This window comes from Ostrinia nubilalis, chromosome 1, assembly GCF_963855985.1.
Source record: "Ostrinia nubilalis chromosome 1, ilOstNubi1.1, whole genome shotgun sequence".
Lineage (NCBI taxonomy): Eukaryota > Metazoa > Arthropoda > Insecta > Lepidoptera > Crambidae > Ostrinia > Ostrinia nubilalis.
Window position 1 is genome coordinate 14,759,803 of NC_087088.1, and position 25,168 is coordinate 14,784,970.

Consider the following 25,168-nt stretch of genomic DNA (forward strand, 5'->3'; position numbering starts at 1 on the left):
CTCTTTCGGGGGCCCCCACCACTTAAGCACAACTCCGTCGAAGTCGAAAACTTAGGAGAGTCTTAATGGGCAACCAATGAAGCCATTAATGCAAAAAAATCTTTTGTAGGAATTATTTCCGATTTAATCAATTTTTGTGTTTAATTCTACTGGCCTACTTGATAAATGGGCTATCCATAACAAAAAGAATTTTTCAAATCGGACCAGTAGGTTCTGAGATTAGCGCGTAAACTACTACAATTTTTCATACAGTCATAACTTTTTACTGACAGTCTATTTTTTTTTCGTCCCATACTGAAAGTTAATCTCTATTTAATGGACCATAAGCCAATATAGGTCTCATTAGTGGTGGACATTTGGACCACTTTTGGTCATTGTCCTTTAAATCGTTCCCATCCTTTTAAACGAAGACTCTACTCATGATACATAGTACATTCCTCAAATATGAGACAAAACCAATGAGTTAAAATTACATTTTAATAGTACCTACATACAATCATCTTACACTCTTTAGAAGAGCACACTGACACAAATAAATAATAAAAAATACTGTCTAAGGTCTGTAGCTAAAGGTCTAAGCTGTAAGATAGAAGAATCTTCTAGCCAAAAAGATGGCAGATGCAGCAGATGTCAACGGATTTAAAACTGGAGTTCATGTGACTCCTTGTAGACTTGCGTGTCTAGAGCGTCCCTTCCTCCACCATGCGTAAGAATGTTTCAAAAATACTGTCTAAGGTCTGTAGCTAAAGGTCAAAGCTGCAAGATAGAAGAATCTTCTAGCCAAAAAGATGGCAGATGCAGCAGATGTCAACGGATTTAAAACTGGAGTTCATGTGACTCCTTGTAGACTTGCGTGTCTAGAGCGTCCCTTCCTCCACCATGCGTAAGAATTTTCACAAAAATACTGTCTAAGGTCTGTAGCTAAAGGTCTACGCTGCAAGATGGAAGAATCTTCTAACCAAAAAGATGGCAGATGCAGCAGATGTCAACGGATTTAAAACTGGAGTTGATGTGACTCCTTGTAGACTTGAGTGTCTAGAGCGTCCCTTTCTCCACCATGCGTAAGAATTTTATTTTATTTTATGCTACACCTTTTTATTCGATTGTAAGAGTACTGGTTTACTCACAAATCCGTTTTATCTGATTTTCTGAAATCTTTTAATTACACTGGTATTTATTATTCAAATCAATGACTAATGTTTGAACTAATTTGGACATATCAAGGTCTATCATTGGTATTTTTTTCAAACTTCTGCGTTGAGCCATTTACGAGATCTGGGACATCACAAAACATTACCCCGGCAAAATTCTAAATAACTTGAGAACCGGAACACGAACAAATTTTGCTATTCGTGGACAAATTACTACGCAATAAGAGCTACCTATCCATGTATTTGGTTCCGGGATAGAACGACTTTCAAAAAAAAATTTTGCCAGGGTAATGTTTGAAACGTTACCCCAGCAAAATCTGTGTTTTCCTAATAACTTTAAAACTATAATTTGAACGAAATTTGCTATTAGTGGACAAATTTCTGCTCACGATGGACTAATTATCTGCTATACTCTCGACTCTCTAAAGCACAACATTTATAAAAATTTTGCTGCGGTAATGCACTCCAGGTAACCGTGTGTGATGCTCATTGCTCATAGTGATTTTCGATACAGAGCCCCGTACATACGTTATACATAAATTATGGAAAGAAAACACCCAGACCAATACAAACAAATATGTATGCAATTTTAGTATGATATTTCTATTTATTAATAAACAAAAAGACTGAACAAAATTGAAGCGTGTACTGATTAATGTAATTAACTACATGCAAAGCTTTGTGAATTGCAACAACTATAATTTATTATCCAAGCTCTAAATAATCGCTACTACGAGTAACTGATCATAAAATGTTTTTCCAATCGCTCAAGCTCCCGAGGATCTACCGATAGGTCGGGTGACGTAATCTTGAAATTATTTTAGCCGGCGCGGAACTTCCGGAAGGTCGGGTGACGCCACGCCTCTTTGAATCGTGTTTACTTTGGCAGTTATATTCTATATTTATTCGATTATAAAATATATTCCCAAAAATTTTGAAAGTTGTTTGAATTTGTATCACTTGGATATGATTTGTATTAGAAAGTGCTGTGAGTGTGACGCTTGAACGGAAGGAAGTCAACCTAACCTAACCAACTGCGTATTTCTAAACTGCGTATTTCTATACTGTGTAGCCGCGAGAGCTCTTTGGCGCGCTGTCTTCGGCGAAGTATTGCGCGCGCAGATTTTGACAGCGCGAAATACCTACTTTAGCAGAAATACCAAGCCTTAAAAAGTAGTATCATTATTAATTGAATGTCATGCAAATGTCAGAAAATGATTATGAATTATTGAAATAGCACAAACATATTATTACATTAGATTCATACAATGTCAATGATACACAATGTCATATTTTAAGAAATTTTTAGATGTCAAGTACAAAATGTCAAAAAGATTTTTCTGTCAGGAATTCATTGACTGTGTAATACATCTTTTGTTTTAAGAATTCTAATAAATTATTTCTAAATTTAGTAAATGTCAATGTTTTAATATCTTCGGGTAATTTATTAAATATTTTTATTGCCATACAATACACATTCCTTGAGTAGAGGGTCAATCTTTGTGGAGGAATTCTCAAATTTTCAGTTTTCCTGCCTCTGTACCTATCAAAGTCTTTGTTTTTATCGAAGAGATGAATGTATCTTTTAACAAAAATCGAAATTTCCAATATATATAGGCAGGGAAGTGGCAAAATGTTTAGAGCCTTGAATAGAGGTTTACAACTATCCAAATAATGTACCCCACAGATTGATCGAATACATTTCTTTTGCACTTTAAAAGCTCTTGGCATATCCACAGAGTTTCCCCATAATATGAGACCATATCGTAGCACAGATCCCACATATCCATGATAAGCCATGACTGCTGCATCTTTAGATGCTACTTGTCTAACTCTGCGGAGGGCGTAAACAAATCTGTCAATTTTGCTAACTATATAGTCAATATGGTCTTTCCAATTACAAAATTGATCTATTTTTAATCCTAAAAACTTTGTCGAATTTATATGTTCTATTTTACGATTGTCACAATATATGTCAAGTAGTTTTATGTCATTGTTGAATTTTGCTTCAAATTTAATATATTTGGTTTTATTAACATTAAGATTCAAATTATTACATTCAAGCCATTTTATTATTTTACATAATTCAGTACTTGCAATACGATCTAACTCTTCTTTATTTTTACATTTAACGGTAAGAGTGGTATCGTCGGCAAAAAGTAAACATCGTTGGTTAGTGACATTTGGCAAGTCATTAATGTACAAAAGAAATAACAACGGTCCTAATACGCTACCCTGGGGAACACCGCATCTATTATAGCAGTATGAAGATGAGTATGTTTTCTTAACATTCTCAGATATTCTTGTGATTTCTACGCACTGTTGACGGTCCGTTAGATAGCTTTCTATCCAGGATAGAGCGTTTCCCCTTATACCATATCTATCCAGTTTGTTAAGTAGCAGCTTATGAGAGACAAAATCAAAAGCTTTGCTCATGTCTAAAAATATGGCTAATGTGTGCATTGCGTCATTTAGATTTTGTGTTACTTCCCTTATCAAATGAAAACAAGCAAGCGTCGTTGAGCTATTCTTACGGAACCCAAACTGTTCATCCTTTAATAGCTTTTCAGATGAAATGAATGTTGTTATCTTATTATGCATAACCTTTTCAAATATTTTAGACAATATAGGTATCAAGGTAATGGGTCGGTAATTACCTAGCTCATCATCAGCACCATTCTTGTAAAGGGGTTTCACAATGGATCGTTTTAGTTCTACCGGAAACCGACCCTGTTCGAGAGAAAGATTTACTAAATAGGCTAAGGGGATCGATACAAATTCAGCACATTTTTTTATGATTTCTGTGTTGATGTTGTCGTAACCTGCAGAATTAGTGTTTCTTAGACCTTTTATTATCTTAAATATATCATTTTCATTAACAGGAGTTAAAAATATGGTATTAGGGTGAAATGGTATATTGTTTAATGCTTGTTTGAGTTGCGTTTCCCTGTCATTTTTATTATTTTTCGTCAATTCTATATAATATTTATTAAATTCGTCACATATATCTTTAGGATTGTCAATTAATTTATTATTGTCAAGTTTTATATTTTGAATGTCTTTTCTAAAGTCTGTATTTTGTGTGTATTTTTTTAGGACATCCCATGATGTTTTGCAAACGTTTTTTGAATTAGCAATATAATTTGTATTTGTATTTTTTTGTGCTTGATGTATACATTTTTTTAGTATTCTAGTGTAGTTTAAGTATCTTTTTTTTGTTATATTTTTATTTCCTTTGGATAATCGATATTTGAGGTATAGCTGTCTTTTATGAATACAGCAACGCTTCAAACCTTTAGTAAGCCAATTATTTTTCAAAGGTTTATTTTTTACCTTTACTTTTATGATTGGAAAGCATAGATTAAAAAATAGGATGATGATATCATGGAAGTACTTAAATGCTTTGTTAATATCACTTTCCTGAATAACTTCCATAAATGATAGTGCAGATATACAGTCGATAAATTTTTTTACGTTCTCCTTGCACATATCACGCCTATATTCAAACCAAAACTTTATCTTTTTTTTATATTTAGGGTCTGTGTCAAGTTCAAAGGTTATACTTTGCCCCGTTTCATGATCCGACAAACATAAACAATGTATTTTTGAGGTCACGTTAACATTTAAATTACTTGTGATCAGGTCTAAGCAAGCGTTTTTACGGGTAGGAGAATTAATATGATTATTTATATTATAATTACTCAACAGACTTTTTAAATCTTTGCTGTGTTTATTATTTTGCAACATATCTACATTCCAATCTCCGCAAAGTATTATTTTCTTATTGCGTTTTTTTGATAACATGCTAAGAAGAGCCTGAAGCTGTTGGAAAAAGATATCTAATTTAGAATTTGGAGTTCTGTATATGCAGACAATTATAAGATTATATTGTATAATCTCTACTGCACAACATTCAAATGTGTATGGTAATGCCTGAGTTATGTCTAAGGTCTTGTACTCTAAATTATTTTTTACTAAAATACAAGTGCAACCACGTCGTTCCCCTCTGCAAAAAGAAGCGACCATTTTAAAGTTACTAATGTTGAGATTTTTCTCAGAGCCTTTTTTGATAAATGTCTCTGAAAGGCAAATAAAATCAACACCATTCAGTTCATTGTTTAGTTCATCCAATGTTACCATAAATAGATCTTGTTTGCTAAGGATGCTGGCTATATTTTGGTGAAATAGTGTTAGTTTTGTCACCGGAACGAAAAAACTCAATGTCATTATTTAGGTTATTCTTTTTCACTATTTTAGGAAAATAATTTGTTATCAATGTTTGTGTCTTATTAATATTATCTCTCATAGTCATATCATTAGGAATATTTAATTTTGTGTGTGTAATGTTATTTTGGTATAGTCGATTTTTTACTTTCTGCGGTGCGAGATACTCATGTTTATAATGTAAATAGTCTATTTCAATATTTAATTTGAAGCATAATTCCTGTAAATACATCTTATTATTTTTAGTATCTATAAATTTACATTTTTCATAATTCCTTACTAATAATTTAATATTATAGTTCAATAAGCCTATGTTAAGATGTGTACTATTTAATACATTTACTATAAACACATTAAAGTTTCTTAGTTTATACAACGCTGCCCCTAATTCCGAGAGAAGGATGTAGGGATTTTTATCGTTTGAACCTATTGCTAAGATCACAACATCGTCTTTTCTAAGAGTTTCTTGAATGCTGTCACATGAATTCAGAACCTGGGTCGACGTTGCTCCTGTCTTCATCATGGTAGTGATTGTGTAAGGATCGTTTACTACATGATTGCGACTGCTATGAAGTTTTCTTGAAAGGCCCTTGATTTGCTCGTCGCCGAGAATGAAGATCTGAGATTTTGCAATAATGTCTTCATCCGCATTACTGTTAGCGATTCTAAACGATGAGTTATTCTTATCATTGGAAGATAAGTGGGAGTTCTCAGCTGTATGCGATGATATGTTATGGCTAACGGGTAGATATATTTGTCGATGTACTATTATATATAACAGACTTGTCCATATGTATAGGTGATGTCCTTGATATGTTTTTATTTATATGCATAATTTTATGTCGTACTGGAGTCATTGTCAAATTTTTACGTTTAAAGTCGCTGCTGATAGTTTTGAGTAATATTATTTGTTGTTCCTGTTTTGTAATAGTCTTTTTTAATTCGCTATTTTCTAAGTTTAGGTTATCAATTTCATCATGCGCTCTCTCCAATGTGTACCTCAATGTAGCTATTTCTTTCATGTATTCGTCACTGTTTGAAGTGTTTGAAGTGTCAATAAGTTGAGATTCGTTCTGTATGCTTAACATTGTCGTGTCCATAATCGTCGAGTTTAAAAGATCCTGTGTTACTCGAGATAAATCGAAGTCCGATCTCGATCTGGGCATTTTGTTGCGAATTGTTATATTCTCCATTTTTCAATAAATGAGAAAATAAAGCAAACAAAAAAAAAAACAAAAATAAAAAACAATAAAAATAAAACAAACAAAAAGTAAAAAGGAAAAACAAATTTTATTGATGTCAGTGGGATCGGAACTTGGTGCTCTCCGATTTGTTCAACTCGGCCAGTCTGCTTAAGTTTCCAACGCGCCAATCCGTCTTGATGAAGACTGATGTAAATAAGCACCGTATGCGATGTATTGTAGCAGTTTGATTGTTTACTGGGTTCGGGTAGTGCTTTTTACAAGTTTTATAATTACACCTTCACACAAAATAGTTAGTCATTTTATGTTTGAAATAAGCTTGTTTATAGTTTATTTTGGTAAACAACACTGCACTGTTCAGAGAATGTTTTTTAACTATGTTTTTTTCACCATTTAGTTCTTAGGCAAGTCACTAATTTACTTTTAGTTCACATAATTTCACATTCATTTCGTTGCAGATATTGTCACTGTCCCGCAATATTTATCGTCACAAACACTTGTACATATGTCCGCACTGTTGTTTAACAATTTGAGTTTATTTGTGAGCATCAAAAGATCCTTGGTGTTTTTATTTTTAAAGAAATATACGGAGCCGATGTTTACACTGGCGGTGGCGCCATCTCTCTGGTTTACAGTGGTTTAACGGTTTACAATTACCAATATTGATTGCTTTATTTGGTAACGAATAATTATAACGACTACAAACCTGCAATTTCTTCAGTTTGCTCAAAGCTTCTGTGACCGCGCTTTCTGTCGGAGCTAATTTTTCCCTCAGCAATTGCATCTCCGTCTCTAACGTTTTCTTTTGTTCTTCACCTAAAACACATTTTTAAACTAGTTTATTTACGAGTATTACCTGTGGTATTACATAATACAACGCGATGTTTGTTCTAAACACTGCTCTACTCTATTGAGCTGAGAGCTCTCTTTACTGTAAAGATAGTTATTGACTCGATACCTACTTTAGATAGATTTTGATGTAGGGATAGAAATTTACCTTCATCCCTCAGTCTTTCTAGATCTGACAGGGTGACTAGCTCCTCGTTCATAGCCTCTGTCTTTTGCGGTAACGCCTGCAGTTCTGTTGCAAGCCGCTCACGCGTAGATTCTGCCTAGAATATGACAATCATTAGTATCAGTCTTCTAGTTTTATCCACAACGATGATACAGGGGGGCGAAAATGGCCTGAATTGCTTCGAGAAAAGGATGGTACGGCCGTGCCGCTTAAAAAAGCAAAAGCTCGACTTATACATACAGCCAGATACATACAAGGAGTCTACGTAAATTACTATTATCATCATAAAGAGAAACCAACCTTCTTCAAATTGGCTTGAAACCTTTCGTAATCCTTCATAAGAGTATCCACCGACTTCTTTCCATCATCATAAGAGGAAACATACCCTTCTTTTTGCTTCAACGTATCTATTTCGCTCAAATCCATGTCAATGTTAGAACTGCTGTGTTCTAAAGCAAATACAATGTCCTTCTCTAGTTGAGCTATCTTTTCTTGTTCTTTCTTGAGGTTTTCGTCGTAAGTGGACATGAAGGTGTCCATTGTCTCTTCGCGCTTCTTCAATTCGCGGTATTTCTGATGACGCTCGGAGTTTCCTTCTTCCAAGTCCTACAAAAGGCCCAGAAAGAAAATTAAATACTTAGTATGGTAGCTAGCATTATCAATGTCAGTACTACAAAATGTTTAATGTAACTAAAATCAGGAAAATGTTCTACATGCGTATATCTATTGGTTATTATGGATAGTTCAATCTGAGGGCTCAGTGTGAGTTTACAACAAACGTCCTCATTAGCGAGCGCGTTAAAAAAATGAAAATTTTAGTTCTTGAAAGTTTCCGCTGGGGGCGCTGTACAATCCGTCATACATTTAATGTCATTTTTTAAGCGCTCTCTAGTGATGACGTCTGATGTAAACTCACACTAAGCCCACTTTTGGCGGCTATCAGTATCTTAATGGTTAAAAGAAGAAAATAGACCTTGTCTTTTAGTACATACCTGTTCAGCTTGCTCTATGAGTTCTTGGACTTTCTTGATTTGTTCTTTTAGATTTGCAGCGTTACTGTCCAAAGAAGTAATAGCCGCGTTGTCTTCGCGAACCTGAAAAACATCATCTTAGTTGCAATATGTATGTATGACTAGACCGATGTTCCGCAAACTTTTGTGTTCAAATCCTAGAAAAACGAAATTTTTTGATGGTACACCACACATGAAAAATAAGTAATTATCTTTACTAATCTTACCCTGACTTACTAAGGCACACCATCTAATGAACACGGTACACCAGTATGCCGCGGTACACCCTTTGCAGAACACTGGACTAAAGTCCGCTCGCACACTCACTGCGGCCGGCCGTCGTACAGCCGCGACAGCAATATAATAACGCGCGAACGATAAGGATGGGTAGGGTATGGTATGGGTACTTCGGGTCATTGGACAAAATCTATCTGCTCGGCGACCGGACTTTAGACGCGATAGGGCAAAGGATTTGCCACACTGGATGCGTTCCGCGGTCACCATTCAGGTCAAAGTGAACGCCCGCATCCAGTGTGCCAAATGCCAAATCCTTCAAGTATAGTTCACCTGTAATAGTAACTTCTCCCTCTCTTCCTGAGGTTCTAGGCGGTTGTTCATCTCATTTTTAAGCGTGTCTCGCTTGTCCTCAGCGGCTGCTAAACGCCTGTGCAACTCCAAAAGATGTACTTTAATCTAAAAAGAGCAAGAGCATTAATATCTGATCGATTCTTCTGTTGAAAGATAATACAGGGTGGCCCAGAAGAAAGTTCACTTTTGAAAATGTAAGGAAACGAAAACTGTAATTTTTTGTAAAACTTTAACCATGGTAATTTAAAGGAAATTTCATGCAATTTATTTTTAAATTTACTTTTTTTTTAAATTTCATCGTACATGTGATTCCCTTGACGTTTACAACATTCAGTCAACATACATAAAAATTTTGGAAAACTTTCATAAGAGTTACCTTGAAATGGATTCAGGATGGATGAATGCTGCAGAGTTTTTGGATTTTTAGAGTATACTCTGCTCATAATGTAACCTCACAAAAAGAAGTCTGCTGGAATGAGTTTAGGGCTTCTTAGTGGCAACGAGATTTTACCCCTGTTTAATTGGTTTGTTGCATCGAAAGGATAATTAATTTTTGAGTGCGCTATACTGGCATGCTGAAAAGCTTTTTGATTTCAAAGTGGCAAGATTCGCAAGGCTATGACAGGTGCACTTGGTTTCATCAAGATTGGGCTACGTGTCACACTTCAAATGAGAGCATTTAGATGGTAAGAGACATGTTCCCACAAAAAAATTTTTTTAGGCAGGGGTGACATCTCCTGGCCACCAGGAAGCCCTGATCTCACTCCAGAAAACTCCTTTTTGTGGTGTTACCTTAAGAATAGAGTATGCTTTTATAATCCAACAACTATGCAGCAACTGAACCTGAACTGATTCGGCAAAAAATGGAAAATAGGTTTCGAGGTAATTCTAACGAACGCATTTCAAGATTTTGATGTATGTTGATCGAATGTTGTAAGCTTCAAGGAAATCTCCTGGACGATGTAATTTAATAAAGGTAAATTTAAAAATAAATTTCATTTAATTTTCTTTGAATTGTAATGAATAAAGTTCTACAAAATTACACAGATTTTTTTTCCTTGAATTTTCAAAAGTGAATTTCTTTCTGGGCCACCCTGTATAACACAAAAATTAAAACCAACTTGTGTGTGTTGATTTGTTCTACACACTAATGTAGTATTGTTTTAATTTTCTTTGTGTTGTTTTAGGTATATTATAAATATTTCATATTTTCTTTCAAAATGAAGTAGAAATACATTCCAGCTGTCTAAATATGGGACAAGTCTTCACTCTTCAGACATGATCATAAAAATTTAATACCTGTGATCCCGATATCTCCTTGCTGAATTCCTCCTTCTCCCTGCTGAGGTGGTCCAGCTGAGCCCTGGCCTGCTCCACCTCCTCCCTCAAAGCCGCTGCCGTAGCCTCCAGCTCGTTGTACTGGTCTTTCTGCTCTTGGGTCATCTCAGCTAGCAGCTTTGATATGGTTGACTGTTCCTGTTTTACGAAAATCATGAGTGAATTAAGATTAATGCATTTATTTAAGTAAATGAGGATTGTGATTCTGATCTATATCTAGATGGTAGTGGACAGCAAGTCTATGACATTAGTAAGGATAATAATCTACTATATAAAAATAAGTCGGGTTTTCCTCCCTGACGCTATAACTCCAGAACGCACGAACCGATTTCCGCGGTTTTGCATTCGTTGGAAAGGTCTCGGGCTCCGTGAGGTTTATAGCAAAGAAAATTCAGGAAAAATTTTAAAGGGGATAAAACGGGATCCACGCGTACGAAGTCGCGAGCGGCCGCTAGTACTCCATAGAAAACTTATATTGACGAAATTCTGATCAGCAAAATGGTAGAATATAAAGGTACCTTATCCATTTGCTCTCTTAACTGCCTCAGCTGATTTTCCTTCCTCTGTTTCTCCAGGAACACTTGTTCTACTTCCTCTTGTAGCTTCCTGTTGTTGATTTCCAGTTCTTTTGTTTGGTCTTCAACCGACTGCTTGGTTGCTTCCCCATTCGCTATGCGTATAGCTGTGTTGTAATCTGCTAATCGGCCTTGAAGATCTGAAATTACTTCCTAGTTTAGTTCAATCAAAATGAATACCGTCAAATAGTTCGTGACACCCCTTTGGTTGTAGCCATAAGTTCGCAACACGTCTTTGTTACATTTGGAAAAAGGTTGTATTGTCAACTTTTTGGCCACTATGGGTGTATAACCCCTAGCTCTCACGCTTACCTGTCAACTCCTGCGCAAGCTCCCTCACCCTTTTCTCATAGTGTTTCTTAGCAGACTTCTCCCTCTCGCCAGCCTCAGCCAGCTCGTTCAGCCTGGCTATCTCTGCCTTCATCTCTCTGATCTTGACCTGCATCAGCTCTTCCCAGTACCTCTTGTCTTGGAGCTGCCTGGTGCGGAAGCCGCGGGCAGTGCCTGTGCGCAGCCCCGAGATGCCTTGCTGGGTTATGGGGCGATCAATCTAAAAAACACATTTTTCAGTCGAACCTTGTCATCATCATTTCAGCCATAGGGCGTTCACTGCTGAACATAGGCCACTTTTAAGCACGCATTGACGTTATGGATCTCTTCATTTGAACTTTGGCACACTTTATCTTTTTCAGTTTTCATTAGTTTGAAAAAGTGAAAAATACCTACGTGTCGAGTATTTTTTTGACAAGTTAACCGACACGGCTAATTCAAACTATTGCTTTTTTACCCGGGAACATCCCTGCCTTTTTGAAGTTTAGAAGAGCAGCAAAGCGATCCATAAACGTATTTAAAGTAGCATGAAAAACACTTGATTTACGCAGTTTAAGTTCCTAAATACGATCATAAGCCTTCTCGTACACGCTAAGAAATTTCGCCGTGTCAAGAATTTTGTCGGACCTAGCTACGAAAAAACAATAATTATTTCTTGGTCAGCGCCCGAGCAATGTACACGAATTCTTGCGTAGGCCCGGCGACTTTTCTTAGCGTGTTCAAGCGGCCTAAGGCGACTCAAGGAGGAAAGAGGAGGAGCTCCGTAGGAGAACCAAAGTGACTAACATAGCCCACAGAATCGTTAAAATCAAGTGGCAGTGGGCGGGGCACATAGCTCGTAGAGCTGATGGCCGCTGGAGTAGAAAAGTTCTTGAGTGGCGACCACGAGCCGAAATACGTAGCGCGGGCAGGCCTCCCACTAGGTGGACCGACGATCTGGTGAAGGTCGCGGGAGGCGCCTGGATGCGAGCGGCGCAGGAGCGGTCTTTGTGGAAATCCTTGGGGGAGGCCTTTGTCCAGCAGTGAACGTCTTTCGGCTGAAACGAACGAAAGCGACTCAAAATGGTTACCATAGAGAATCCAGTCATAGCCGTCTGCTGTCTACCGGCTGTGGGCGGCGCCGGCCCAAACCCAGCAGTGGACAGGCGGGAGGCGGTGCTGCCCGCAGGTCGGTAGGCTGACGTCGGCCTCATGCTGCCGCTTCTGTCAAAACGATCATTTTATGAAGAATCACACTAATATCAGGCCTGTTCATCTCCGCGAATTTCTCCTGGGATCTCTAATCGACAGGACAATCACGAGCGACCATTCACGCACGCACGCCACGCGTATTCTTCACCCATTTGCATTGTAGGTACAGACATAAACTATGTATGATGGAAAGTAGAAAAAAACGGTGGTGTATCAAATACTGTGCAGTATTTAACTGCCTGAATAATAAAATAAGTAATTAATCGTGTATATTTCCTCCGCCATTTTCCGTAGTTTGGCACTTCACATTAATTTACCGAAGTCAGCCCTATGCTTGCAGAGGTGGATTTACCAGCAGGCTGAGTAGGCTAAGGCCTAGGGCAAATTGTAAGGGGCGGCAGATAAACTTCATGAGTATGGTTTTTTATTTCGATCAAAAATATATTATACACACAGCCTATAGTAGGTACATACGAATTTTAGAAATTGGAAAGAAATGTATACCTATTAACAAAAATCTAAATATACTTACTCCTATACGTATACAGTGCTACCTCAGAATACAGAACAATCTGTATTCTGAGTGCTACTGAATAAAACTATAGGTACAACATAAAATCAGTCCTATTGTCTAATTCCCTAGTAATTCGCATAGTACCATTAGGTAGATACTTCGCAAGACTCAAGAGTTTATTGGTAATCTTATTTTTATTCTGGTGTATTGAATAAGCCATGATATTATGAGCCGTAAGTACCTACTTACCTATAATTTTACTATCTACGTTACTCGCACACTGAATGTGTCATTAATGGCAAATAATTTACATTAAACAACGTTGTTCACCTGGACACTGCAGACCCTGAGTTGGTGTACTCCCGGAACCCCCTCCTAGATACAGGGCGCGGCGCGTCGGGCCGCCTGACCGCACTCTCCCTGCCCGAAGTGCCCGTCACACTGTCGTCGGAAAAATCCATAATTAGAAAAACACTTATCGCCTATTGTAGGTCACAGAAAATTACAGCTGGGTACACGCGCAAATGCTTTGTTGTTATGCGTTGCCATGGCAGCCGGTTGACCGGGCAACAACCGTCATTGACAATTCTGAACTGACATTTTTTTTTTGTTTTGAGGATTCATGCGGTTTGCGCATTTAGCCAACGCGGCATAGGCCAGTAGAATTAGATTTTAAATCGGAAATAATTCCTACAAAATATTTTATTGCTTTAATGGCTTCATTGGTTGCCCATTAACACTCTCCTAGGTTTTCGACTTCGACGGAGTTGTGCTTACTTAAGTGGTGGGGGCCCCCGAAAGGGGCGCTTTTTAGGTTTTCCGGTTATACCGTGTAAAGGACTTACCCTATTGAAAAGTGTGTGTGTGAATTTTTATACAAGAAAATAAAAATATTGGAAAATGCGTCTAGCAAATCTCTAATTTGATTTGTGACCGTTAACTATAACGATAACCGGTGTGTTTTTTTATGGAGTTTGACAGATTTCTGACGTTTGTTAAAGTTAACGTAAGATAGTGCCTTACATACATGCCCTTTCTGTAGTTTTAGAAATAATTTTTAAAGAATATTAGTAATTTGTAAATATGTTTGTGTATTTGTATTTGTAAGTGATAGATAGACCCGAAACTACGTAGGAACAGCGTTTCGTAGTAGCCCTGCAGCTGAGGATCAATTCGGTATCGCGGTAAAATTTTCTCTACCTAACAGAGAAAATATTGTTTTTTTTTCCTAAACAGCAAACGTTCGTTCATCGGGCGAGTGAGTGCGAGGGAGACGCATTCCAGCACCGATTGATGATTATGAGGACTTTAGGAAGGTTGTTAAAATGGTTCAAAATAAAGAAATTATTAGTGACATAAAAATAGCTTAGCATTCTGTATTAGTTATCTTAAATATTCAAACGAAGTTAACAATTTATTATTTAATTATTATATTTAAAAAATTCTAAGTCGTTAACCGTAAGAAGTATGTAGCTATCTAACGAAATCATAAAAAAGAGAATGTAGCTACCAAGGAGGGGAGGCAAAGTCACTGAGTAGGTATTGTGTTAATTTATAATATTATTTAAGGGATTAATATAATAATAATATAAAGTCATCATAAAACTCTTCATTTGTTGAAACCGTAAAATCAGAATGGACTGTCGTCTGCGGTATTTCCGGACCGATACGACCAACAATTTTTCATGAAGAGAGCATTTACTTAAGTAAGTATGCCGGCAACGCACCTGTAACGGCCCCGGGCCTGCGGGTAGTAGGGAATTTAGTGCAATGATTTGTATGGAGACCCCTCCACTTTGGTATAGAAGGCTCATTTTTGCAACAGTGGTTCTTTGGGTCCTCCTGAGTGGATTTCCGTCGGTAGACATCGGGAGCCCCCCCTGTGGTAGCAGGGGGAAGGGGGGCAAGTTTCCTTCTGCCGCGCTTCACTCTAAGGCCCATATCTTCAAAACTATGAGTATTAGGGCAAGTGTGGTATCATTTTCAGATAATTAAAGGATGGCGAATTCATTTCTAGAACAAACTTTTTGCCTTTTCATACAAAAAAATTGAAATATTGAGTAAAATTCACAAAAACCAAAAAGTATTTTTTAAATAAACGTCGTTTACTTTTAAACCACTGGAGATAATCTAATAAAAAAAATATGTCCTGAAAGCTACATTTATCAGGATTATAAATATATACCATTGTATGGTACTTTTTTTGCAAAAAGTAGGTGAAAAAAATTTTTTCTTCAGGACACAGCGGCCGAATTTTATTGCGCATCGGAAAAAAATATTTATTTTATCCATGAATTCATACTATTTGGTTCATAAGCAAGTAAGGATTATTATTTTAGAATTTATTTAGAGTTGCTGGCACATCAATCTACCATGATTAGTATTTTTTCTTCAATTGATTTTGAACTCTATGTGAGAGACATAAGGTTGAAAATAGCTTAAATACATTTTAATATTGAAAATATCATAAGAAGAAAGCACTAAATAAAGAACTTGAATTTGTCTAAATGTCTAATGATTATTATTATTTTAATTAATACTTTTATTTCTAAATACTATTGTACCAGTGATTTAACGGAAAGGTAAATGTGAGGAAAATGGAAATTGACAATCATAGTACGGGAGATATTTTTAACACAAAGGCTACGGCTGTGACCGTTTTAGTTGTTTTTTCAGACAGCACCAGCTTCTGCACTACTTCTTGCACTTGCATCTCATCATTTCCAGGCAAGCCTTGGCAGCTACGGGCAAATCGGTCCATGTAGGTTCCATGTTGCTATCAACCCTGGTCCACCCCCAACCAGTCGGGTAAAGGGAAGACTGAGTCGGTTGCTTGCAATTGCAACTGATCCTATACGCGAACTCCTTAATATACTGCCAGTAGCCAATGCTGTCTGGGTTATCTTATGTAGGGCCACACCTAAGCGTAGTCCACAGCGACCCATTAGGATCTTTATGCTTCCTTTTTTATTCCCTATCATCCAAAAAATCCTATCCATTAGGTGATTAAGCATCTGAGTGAAAGTCACCTAATAGTCTTCTGATGCCGGATATGCTGACCCAAGCAGACCCATCCTTACAGTATTAAGTGTTTCATGGACCCCACATGTATTCCACATGCTCGAAAGCTGTCTTCTCTAGTTAGGCCCATTTTGTGGGATATGTGGTTCGTTCCATAATGCCCAGTTTGCGAACCCGTAATTGCTTAGGCTTACCTTTTATTTCCGTTTAATGAGTTTTCTCCATGACCTTGTATTTCCCTTTAGAAATGATTTGGAGAGGCTTATATCGTTGGAGCTTTCCCATTCAGCCCTGTGCTTCTTGGATATAAGAACAGGGGTGTAAAAAACGCAATATTTACATCCTGAGCCGCAGCCAGGCAGCACTCAAGCAAAGCCATCGCCTCAGTGAACGTTGAGATCTTAAAGATACAAACTCGGAAGGTATGACAAAGTGTCCCTGATGTGGGATACCTGGACAAACACGGATCAAATAAGAGCCGACAGTTTAGCGAGACAAGGGTCAGAGACCATACCTATTGGGTCAGAACTGATAGTACCTTTATCTAAAAGCATACCTCATGCCATATTATGGCCATGGCTGTGGCTCAGGATGTAAATATTGCGTTTTTTACGCCCCTGTTCTTTAGTGCACACATAATTTATAGCGTAGAATTCAGCTTGAAACACTGAAGCAAACCTCCTTATGCGTTCACAGTGTTCGAAGTGTTTCAGTAGACGCCCGTTCCCGTTAAAAAGGCCATCTTTGAGCTGTCAGTAAACCAGATTAGGCTGTTATGTTGGGATTTTGGTCCTCTTTTCGTCGTCTCTTGTTCCTTAGGATTTTTTCAAGTTAGGTATTCAAAATTTTGTATATCAAGGGCTTCGCGTATAGGATCAGTTGCAAACAAACGACTCAGTCTTCCCTTTACCCGACTAGTTGGGGGTGGACCAGAGTCGATAGCAACATGGAGCCTATATGGACCGATTTGCCCGTAGCTGCCGAAGCTTGCCTGGAAATTGTAAGATGTGAGTGCAAGAAGTAGTGCTGGTGAAGCTGGTGCTGTCTGAAAAAACAACTAAAATGATCACAACCGTAGCCTTTGTGCTAAAATATATGCCGTACTATGATTGTCAATCCTCATTTTCCTCACACTTACCTTTCCATTAAATCATTGTACAATAGTATGCAGAAATAAAAGTATTAATTAAAATGATAATAATCATTAGACATTTAGACAAATTCAAGTTCTTTATTTAGTGCTTTCTTCTTATGATATTTTCAATATTAAAATGTATTTAAGCTATTTTCAACCTTATGTCTTTCACATAGAGTTAAAATCAATTGAAGAAAAAATACTAATCATGGTAGATTGATGTGCCAGCAACTCTAAATAAATTCTAAAATAATAATCCTTACTTGCTTATGAACCAAATAGTATGAATTCATGGATAAAATAAATATTTTTTTCCGATGCGCAATAAAATTCGGCCGCTGTGTCCTGAAGAAAAAATTTTTTTCACCTACTTTTTGCAAAAAAAGTACCATACAATGGTATATATTTATAATCCTGATAAATGTAGCTTTCAGGACATATTTTTTTTATTAGATTATCTCCAGTGGTTTAAAAGTAAACGACGTTTATTTGAAAAAATACTTTTTGGTTTTTGTGAATTTTGCTCAATATTTCAATTTTTTTGTATGAAAAGGCAAAAAGTTTGTTCTAGAAATGAATTCGCCATCCTTTAATTATCTGAAAATGATACCACACTTGCCCTAATACTCATAGTTTTGAAGATATGGGCCTTAGAGTGAAGCGCGGCAGAAGGAAACTTGCCCCCCCTCCCCCTGCTACCACAGGGGGGGCTACCGATGTCTACCGACGGAAATCTACTCAGGAGCACCCAAAGAACGACTGTTGCAAAAATGAGCCTTCTATACCAAAGTGGAGGGGTTCTTGCACTAAATTCCCTACTAGGGTGTCTATGAGCGACGGTAATCATTTACCTATTAATTAACACAGTCATGCCAGTTACTTATTCAAATTATAGTATAGCTCCTTGCATACAAGGTTAAATTTCCGTGCTTTTAAGCGATTTTGTGAAAAATATTATTGGCAGGTAGCTAATAGCTCATAAGATAGGCCCCCACAATCAGCATATCTTTTTCATAAAGGTTACTAAACCTTTGTTTGTCACCTGTCATCCGCTTTGCAACGGAGGGATTAGTCGAACCTTAACTTCGAACTCCTCCTATGTTCTTCTGATTAATTTCGTTGCGGGTCCAATGACAGTTGAACTTTCCCCCGAGACAAACTTGACCTTCACTGGTTGGGTTTTTTTTTGGCGGTCAAGCTGTAGATCCTGGCTACACAGGAGTTGCAGTGGTGGGAAAGAGAGGTGGGAATAGTCCCGTATAGCTCCTTGCATGTGCCACGAACTATTTTAAATAGAGACATACAAGGATGCAAATTTCGTTGAAGTATATCACTTTGCACCAGTTTACGTCTTGCACTTGCTGTTAAATAATAAGCATACAAGCTACTTTTCCGTTTTATTTGCATGTATTCCAAACAAAAAGAAAGACTGCATCTAAACTATTTTACTTAGTTGTGGCGCTTTTTCTCGGGCTTGTTAAAATGCAAAAAAAAATATTTAATAAACAGCCTAATATGCTTAATATAGGGTAGGTGAAATGACAAACCAATTTCAAATTGTTAATAATTCATAGTGTTTGTCAACAATTAGTGGCTAATGCTCTTATAACAGTTTTTAACAAAAGTTATAACATTTCAGCGAGTTTGTAAAGAAAAACAGGTTTTTTTTTTAAGTGCCCCTTTCTCCCCATAGTAACGTGTGCTGTTCCACGTGTCTTGAAAGCCTCGACTCGGTATATAAACCCTGTGTTCGTTTACCAACATACAGTCGTGTTCTCCAATATCAGTAACAATGATATTTTTGAAAGGGTTGTGGTTTTACGTTATAACCCTCCTCAATCTTAAAACTTGTTATGGATTCTTCCACTTCGAAGGAGATCATCATCTGCGAGATGATTCACCGCCAAAACCTGATGTAATACCTATTTATGAAGCTACGATGACGCAGCCATTGGACCACTTCGATCCTGCGGAAAATAGAACATGGGAGATGTATTACCACTATTTCAATTATAAACATTTTAAACCTGGTGGGCCTCTTGTATTGTACACAGGAGGCAATCACCCCTATTACATTAATCAGATCAACAATTTTGTAATCAACAATTTTGCAAAAGAAATTAACGCTACCGTGATGATACCAGAACATAGATTCTACGGTAAAAGTGTTCCTAACGGCGATATGAGTTTAGAGAACTTGGCTTACTTAAGTTCGACGCAAGCTCTTGCCGATTTGAAAAACTTCATAGAATATATAAAGCGTGAAGATCTTTATAAAAACAGCAAAGTCGTAGTCTACGGCGGTTCATACTCAGGAAATTTAGCCGCCTGGGCGAGGATGTTGTATCCCGATTTAGTAGACGCAGCCCTATCAAGTAGTGCTCCCCTCTTAGCTAAGTCAGATTTTTATGAATACCTTGAGGTAGTTGGTGATCTTTTCAAGAAATATGGATCTTCTGCTTGTTATGAGAAAGTAGCTGAAATTTTCCAACGCTACGAAAAGTTACTAAAATCTGACGAGGGAATTGAACAGCTTAAAAAAGAACATGAAATTTGCAAAGGGACTGATATGAAGGTCCTAGAAAACCAACATACCTTTTTTTACTATATCTTAACACGTTTTACATTTGTGGTACAAAATCCAACACGGATACAACATTACTGTAATCATAATATCATCACTTCAAATAGTATTCATGATTGGAAGTGGAACAAGCAATTGCAGTTTGAAAATTCAAATCCCATTTGTTTTAACTATGACTTTGCCGATATGATTGAAGTTATAAAAGAAAATGTTTATTTCAAATCATGGCTTTATCAGACTTGTACCGAATTTGGTTATATGAAATCCACTTCATCGAATAATCATCCTTTTAAAAATAACTTACCGGTTTCATTCTTTTATAAAATGTGTACAGACGTATTTGGCCCAGAATTTGATCAGGCACGTATGGAAGATGGTGTTAAGAAAACCAACGAAAAATATGGTGGCCTGACGCCAAATGTGGACAGAGTAGTTTTCGTTAACGGAGACATGGACCCATGGCACAAACTTGGTGTTTTGACAGATCTTTCAGATGAAGCTCCGGCCAGGGTCATACCAGATGCATCTCATTGTTCAGACCTCTGGCTTTTCGATGACGATAATAAATCTGAAAAGGTTGCAGAGGTCAGAGAGTTTACGAAGAAGAAACTAAAGGAATGGATTGGAATGTAAAACACTCTCAAATTTATTAACATTGTTGTGTATTTGGATGCCACTATCAGGGTTGACATTTTAATATTATATATTATGTTTATTCGGGATGACCTCTAGAACTGTTTTTTCTTACGTGACACAAAGTTCCACGTGTCGAGAGACAGATCAGCTTTAATTCCAAGCAGATGACAGAAAGAAGATACGAGTATGAAGTACCTAATTGCAGTATATACATATCATCCATATAGCTGCAAATGATTTGAGACCATACTGTGTCATACTTTTTTAGTTAGAATGAGGTGTACCCAAATAAAATCTAAATTCGAAATTTCATTGCAAATAAAGTATTTATCATAATGTGTCTTTTATTTTACGACCGGTGTACCAAGTTTACCCATACATAAGTAGTTGGTACCTAATCTATATCTTTACTTCTACAGGGTGGAAACGATAAGTGATCTCACTCGATTATTTCTCAACTATACAAGATATCGAAAAAATGATTACTGATCTTGAAAGTGCTTCACGAGTTCTTTCAAACGATATCAGTAATATGTTACAGAATTAACTGGATCTATCCAAAAATTCAATGTTTTCAGCCTCCATACTAAATGTATGCCACTATGCCAGCCACACAATATTAGAAGTGTTAACTTTTTTTATTTTAAATAATAAACACTTAAAATTAACTCGTAAATTGCATTCTTATTTAAAATTATTAATAGAGAACATTGGTTATAGGCTTTACTTGCTATAATATTATCAAGAGATGAGTGCCGTGACTGCGGCAGTACTAAATGTATGCAAGCTGGAAACATTGAATTTTTGGATACATCCAGTTTATTTTATAACTTATTATTGGTACCGTTGGATAGAGCTTGTGAAACACTTTCAGGATCAGTAACCAGTTTTTGGATATCTTGTATAGTTTTTAATATACTGTGGTTTTACTAAATGAATGGAAATATTGAATTTTCAGATAGGTCCAGTTTATTTTGTACCTAACCTATTATTGGTACCGTTGGATAGAGCTCGTAAAGCACTTTCAGGATCAATAACCAGTTTTTGGATATCTTGTATAGTTTAGAAATAATCGAGTGAAATCACTTATCGTTTCCACCCTGTATATACTATCTATACTAATATTATAAATTCGAAAGTAACTGTCTGTCTGTCTTGCTTTCACGCCTATACCACTGAATCGATTTTGATGAAATTTGGCATAGAGATAGTTTGAGTCCCGGGAAAGGACATAGGATAGTTTTTATCCCGGTTTTTGAAACAGGGACGCGCGAGATTAAGTTTTTCTGTGACAGACAAAATTCCACGCGGGCGAAGCCGCGGGCGGAAAGCTAGTTATTCCATAAATCAATTATGAAGTACCTACTTAGATAACAAGAACTACGAGTAGGTACGCAGGTACAACTCATGTAACGTTTGTCGCACTCACGTAGGTAACCCAACACTATGGCTGGATTGCACCATCTTACTGTAACAGTAACTACGACAATAACCGGTGTTCTTTGGTTTGACAGATTTATGACGTTTGTTAAAGTTAAGGGAAGATGGTGCAGCAACTCAGCCTTAGTCACTCAATATTTCAAGAAAATATTTACACCAGGAACTCTTTTTATAAAATAATTAAGGTAAACAGCGCTAGTGCTAGTTGCATAGATTGTGGAGTTCATAAGGTTTCAGCTATTCTGGACCATGATAACAGCTGGAATGTCACTAGCACATATTCCGAGTCAGCACTGTGAATACCAAATGCCTGGTATCTTTAAGATATAGATGACCCACGCTGAACTGTCCCACCAAACTCAATGACAGGGGGGCGCTAACATCGTTCAACTATATGGTTTCCAACATGGCAAAAATCGGAACCAGCGATCCGGTATTGACGGTGGCGCCCCGCTGTCAATGTCATGGATAGGACAGTTCAGTATTTTGGAACTATATCTATCACTAAACCTCTAGACGTTAGACAGACGTAAGCAAGACGCTATGCCACTTTTGCACCTAAGTCTTCGCTTAAACCTCCTTTTGTTTATCTGTCCACCATCGCGCTGAAATGACTTCTCAGTCTCTCTCAATTAATATTAGTAGCAACACGCATAGAGAAGACTTGACTTTTCTTCACCTTTATTAGGAAATTACTTAATCGGTAAACTGTAAAGTAGTGTTCTGCTTAATTTAATTCAAACAATCTGAGGGTACGGGAGTGCCCTCGCCAAGACGAGCCCAGGAATCACAAGGGCACTCGTATGTAGTTAGGTAGGTAGGTAACTATGGTAACTGTAATAATTGTTGAAATGCATAGTCAATTTTTGAATACTACTCATTAAAGTTTCAATTGCATAGCTCTTTATTTCATTCAAACATCTCTGTATTTTTCTGATCAAGATTATTATTTTAAGATCATCCTGATCTTAAGTAGTCGGGTTTCATGGGTGGTCAAACTGGTCAATAGTGGGTCAAACTATAGGTACATCATCGGTTCTGCCTATACAGGAGTTGCAGTGGGAATGAGAGGTGGATATTAGACTAACCGTAATTCACGCAGACCAAGTCGCGGGCAAAAGCTGGTAATTTTATAAGTATATTGGCATGGTAATTATACATTGCACAATCGGATACTCAAAGAAAGCAATAAATTATAGGATCTAGGACTAAATTGTTTGTGAAGATAATAATATAATTAATTTTAAAATTAAAACACATTTTATACTCGACTTTTGAAAGAGAATTCTTGTAATCAAATTCCAAAGGCGACATTCGTAATAATTAATGGATAACAATAATCGAAAAACTTTAAAATTCTTAGTGCTCTCACAAATCTCTCATGCAGAAACTCTCTTCTCTTCTTCTAAATATTATGTCAAAATGATAATTTTATTCTTGAGTTAAAAGATTTAAACGACGGTTTAAATCGTAGGACTGATTTTTTCCGACAAGTGACAATGTTATACAATGATTGTGTTGGTCATACACAAACACAATGCGGGCTGCGTTCACTTTGACCTGACCGCAGACTTATGGTTACCTACATAGATTGGAGATAGGTCCAACTGTAGACTGCTGTTGTTGCTTTGTGCCGGAACCAGCACTCCCATTCTTACTATGGATGTCATAAAATGCTATTATGGGGCCAACATGCGAGCATCAGGCTTCTCAAACCCCTCTGGCCAGCGTGGGGAGTTAAAGCTTTTTTTTCGGACGGACTATGCTGACAGCCGTGAGCCGCTTTTTCAGCTTCACCGGGCAATTTAAGCAACGAGCCTAAGGGCGCCCCCGAGTGGGGCTCGAACCTCGGCCTAGGCTTAGGGCGTTGCTGGGGGACGGTAACCTAACATAGGTTTGGGGAGAGAAGCCAGAAGCGGCGGGCACGCGCCGTACCGCGCATCCTCGCGGCGAGCACGATATGTCAGTTGGTGTGCAGTGGTGGCAGTTTTCGCGAGCTGTTGGGTGGCCTCGATGGCTAGGGTGATGTCTTCGTCAGGATCGCTGAGGAGTTATAGTCTGAAACCTTTTTGCCTCTGGTACCTATCTTTATTAGACAGGGTGGTGCAGTTGAGACATTATATTTATTTATGTATATGTTACGGTCAAAGTGATAAATGTGAAAATTATGAATAATCGCCGGTTATTATGAATAATTACCGCATGATTTGGTAAATATGATTAATATGAGGTCTTTTATGTGTGTGTAAAACTAAATAGGCGGCTTAGGGCCACCCCCGCCGCACCTTAACCTATTTTTCACTTTAAATCAAAACATTATGTTATAGGCATCATGGAAAAGTAATATTATGCAAGAAACATTCCAAACTCATTATACCAAATTATATTAATATATGATATCAAAACGTTCAAAAGTTTGGCTGTACACGAGCACGTACACAAGATGTTGTTCTCTTTTATGATATTTGTTAGTACTAAGGTTTAATTATTAAATAATCACTGTTTAATGTGATTAATTTATCACTTTTACCGCGACTGTCGGTAATTATTCATAATGACCGGTTATTATTAATAATTTTCAATTTATCACATTAACCGTAACATATATTTTAATTTACTTTTTGGTTTACCAGTGCTGTTACTGACTATTAGAGTAGTATCTAAACTTACAATATAGTTTTAAGAGGGCATTAATCAAAATCACTTTTGACTGATTTTTGCAGTCGGAAGTGGTTTTGACCGATTATGAGTTTTGACTGAAATATATTATACAGTGTGAGTCACGATAAAGTGCACATATGAAATTAGGTAAAACTAGACCTATTTTTATCGACAAAAAAGAGGTCAAAAAATTTTTGAGTTTATTTTTTCATTGTTATAATTTTTTTTTTATAAAGAAAACGTAATGACTTTTAAACTAAGAGGTATATCCTGATAAAATAAAAACAGTAATAATGCTAAATAACAGACAATACTAAAAAACTACATAAAATACTCAGAGAAGGCCAACAAATAATAAAAAAATTATACTTTTTGAAAAAAATCTGCTTGAAATTCGTATTTGTATAATTCTCTATCGTATTACCTTTGTAAAACCAAAAACCGCATGTCTCTACCCCTATCACAACATTTACTATGATCGTTTGAACAAAGGCCTGCCACATTATTCTCCGCTACAGGTAGAGACAATTTTAATTTTTACTAAAATGCTTAT

At 37.0% G+C, this 25,168-nt stretch overlaps 2 protein-coding genes across 2 annotated transcripts in view; one reads left to right on the forward strand and one right to left on the reverse strand.

Moving 5' to 3' along the window:
* The window catches only part of LOC135073751 (intraflagellar transport protein 74 homolog), a 17,659-nt gene extending 3,980 nt beyond the window's left edge, over positions 1 to 13,679 (reverse strand). Inside the window, exons 1-10 of the mRNA XM_063967925.1 lie at positions 13,469 to 13,679; positions 12,504 to 12,636; positions 11,416 to 11,653; positions 11,047 to 11,243; positions 10,490 to 10,666; positions 9,170 to 9,295; positions 8,585 to 8,686; positions 7,893 to 8,198; positions 7,575 to 7,689; positions 7,284 to 7,393 (exon numbers count right to left, since the gene is read on the reverse strand). Of these exons, the coding sequence (XP_063823995.1) occupies positions 7,284 to 7,393; positions 7,575 to 7,689; positions 7,893 to 8,198; positions 8,585 to 8,686; positions 9,170 to 9,295; positions 10,490 to 10,666; positions 11,047 to 11,243; positions 11,416 to 11,653; positions 12,504 to 12,636; positions 13,469 to 13,599 (1,635 nt within the window). The 5' untranslated portion in view covers positions 13,600 to 13,679. The remainder of the gene's footprint in view (positions 1 to 7,283; positions 7,394 to 7,574; positions 7,690 to 7,892; positions 8,199 to 8,584; positions 8,687 to 9,169; positions 9,296 to 10,489; positions 10,667 to 11,046; positions 11,244 to 11,415; positions 11,654 to 12,503; positions 12,637 to 13,468) is intronic.
* Positions 13,680 to 19,086: 5,407 nt separating this feature from the next.
* LOC135088589 (putative serine protease K12H4.7) lies at positions 19,087 to 20,511 on the forward strand. Its single transcript, XM_063983525.1, has one exon. The coding sequence runs from the start codon at positions 19,087 to 19,089 to the stop codon at positions 20,509 to 20,511; it is 1,425 nt and encodes a 474-aa protein (XP_063839595.1).
* The last annotated feature ends 4,657 nt before the right edge of the window (positions 20,512 to 25,168 follow it).

What these genes read in the sequence shown, in the direction of transcription:
- LOC135088589 (XM_063983525.1), top strand. Translation starts at nt 19,087, where the DNA reads ATGATATTTTTGAAAGGGTTGTGGTTTTACGTTATAACCCTCCTCAAT.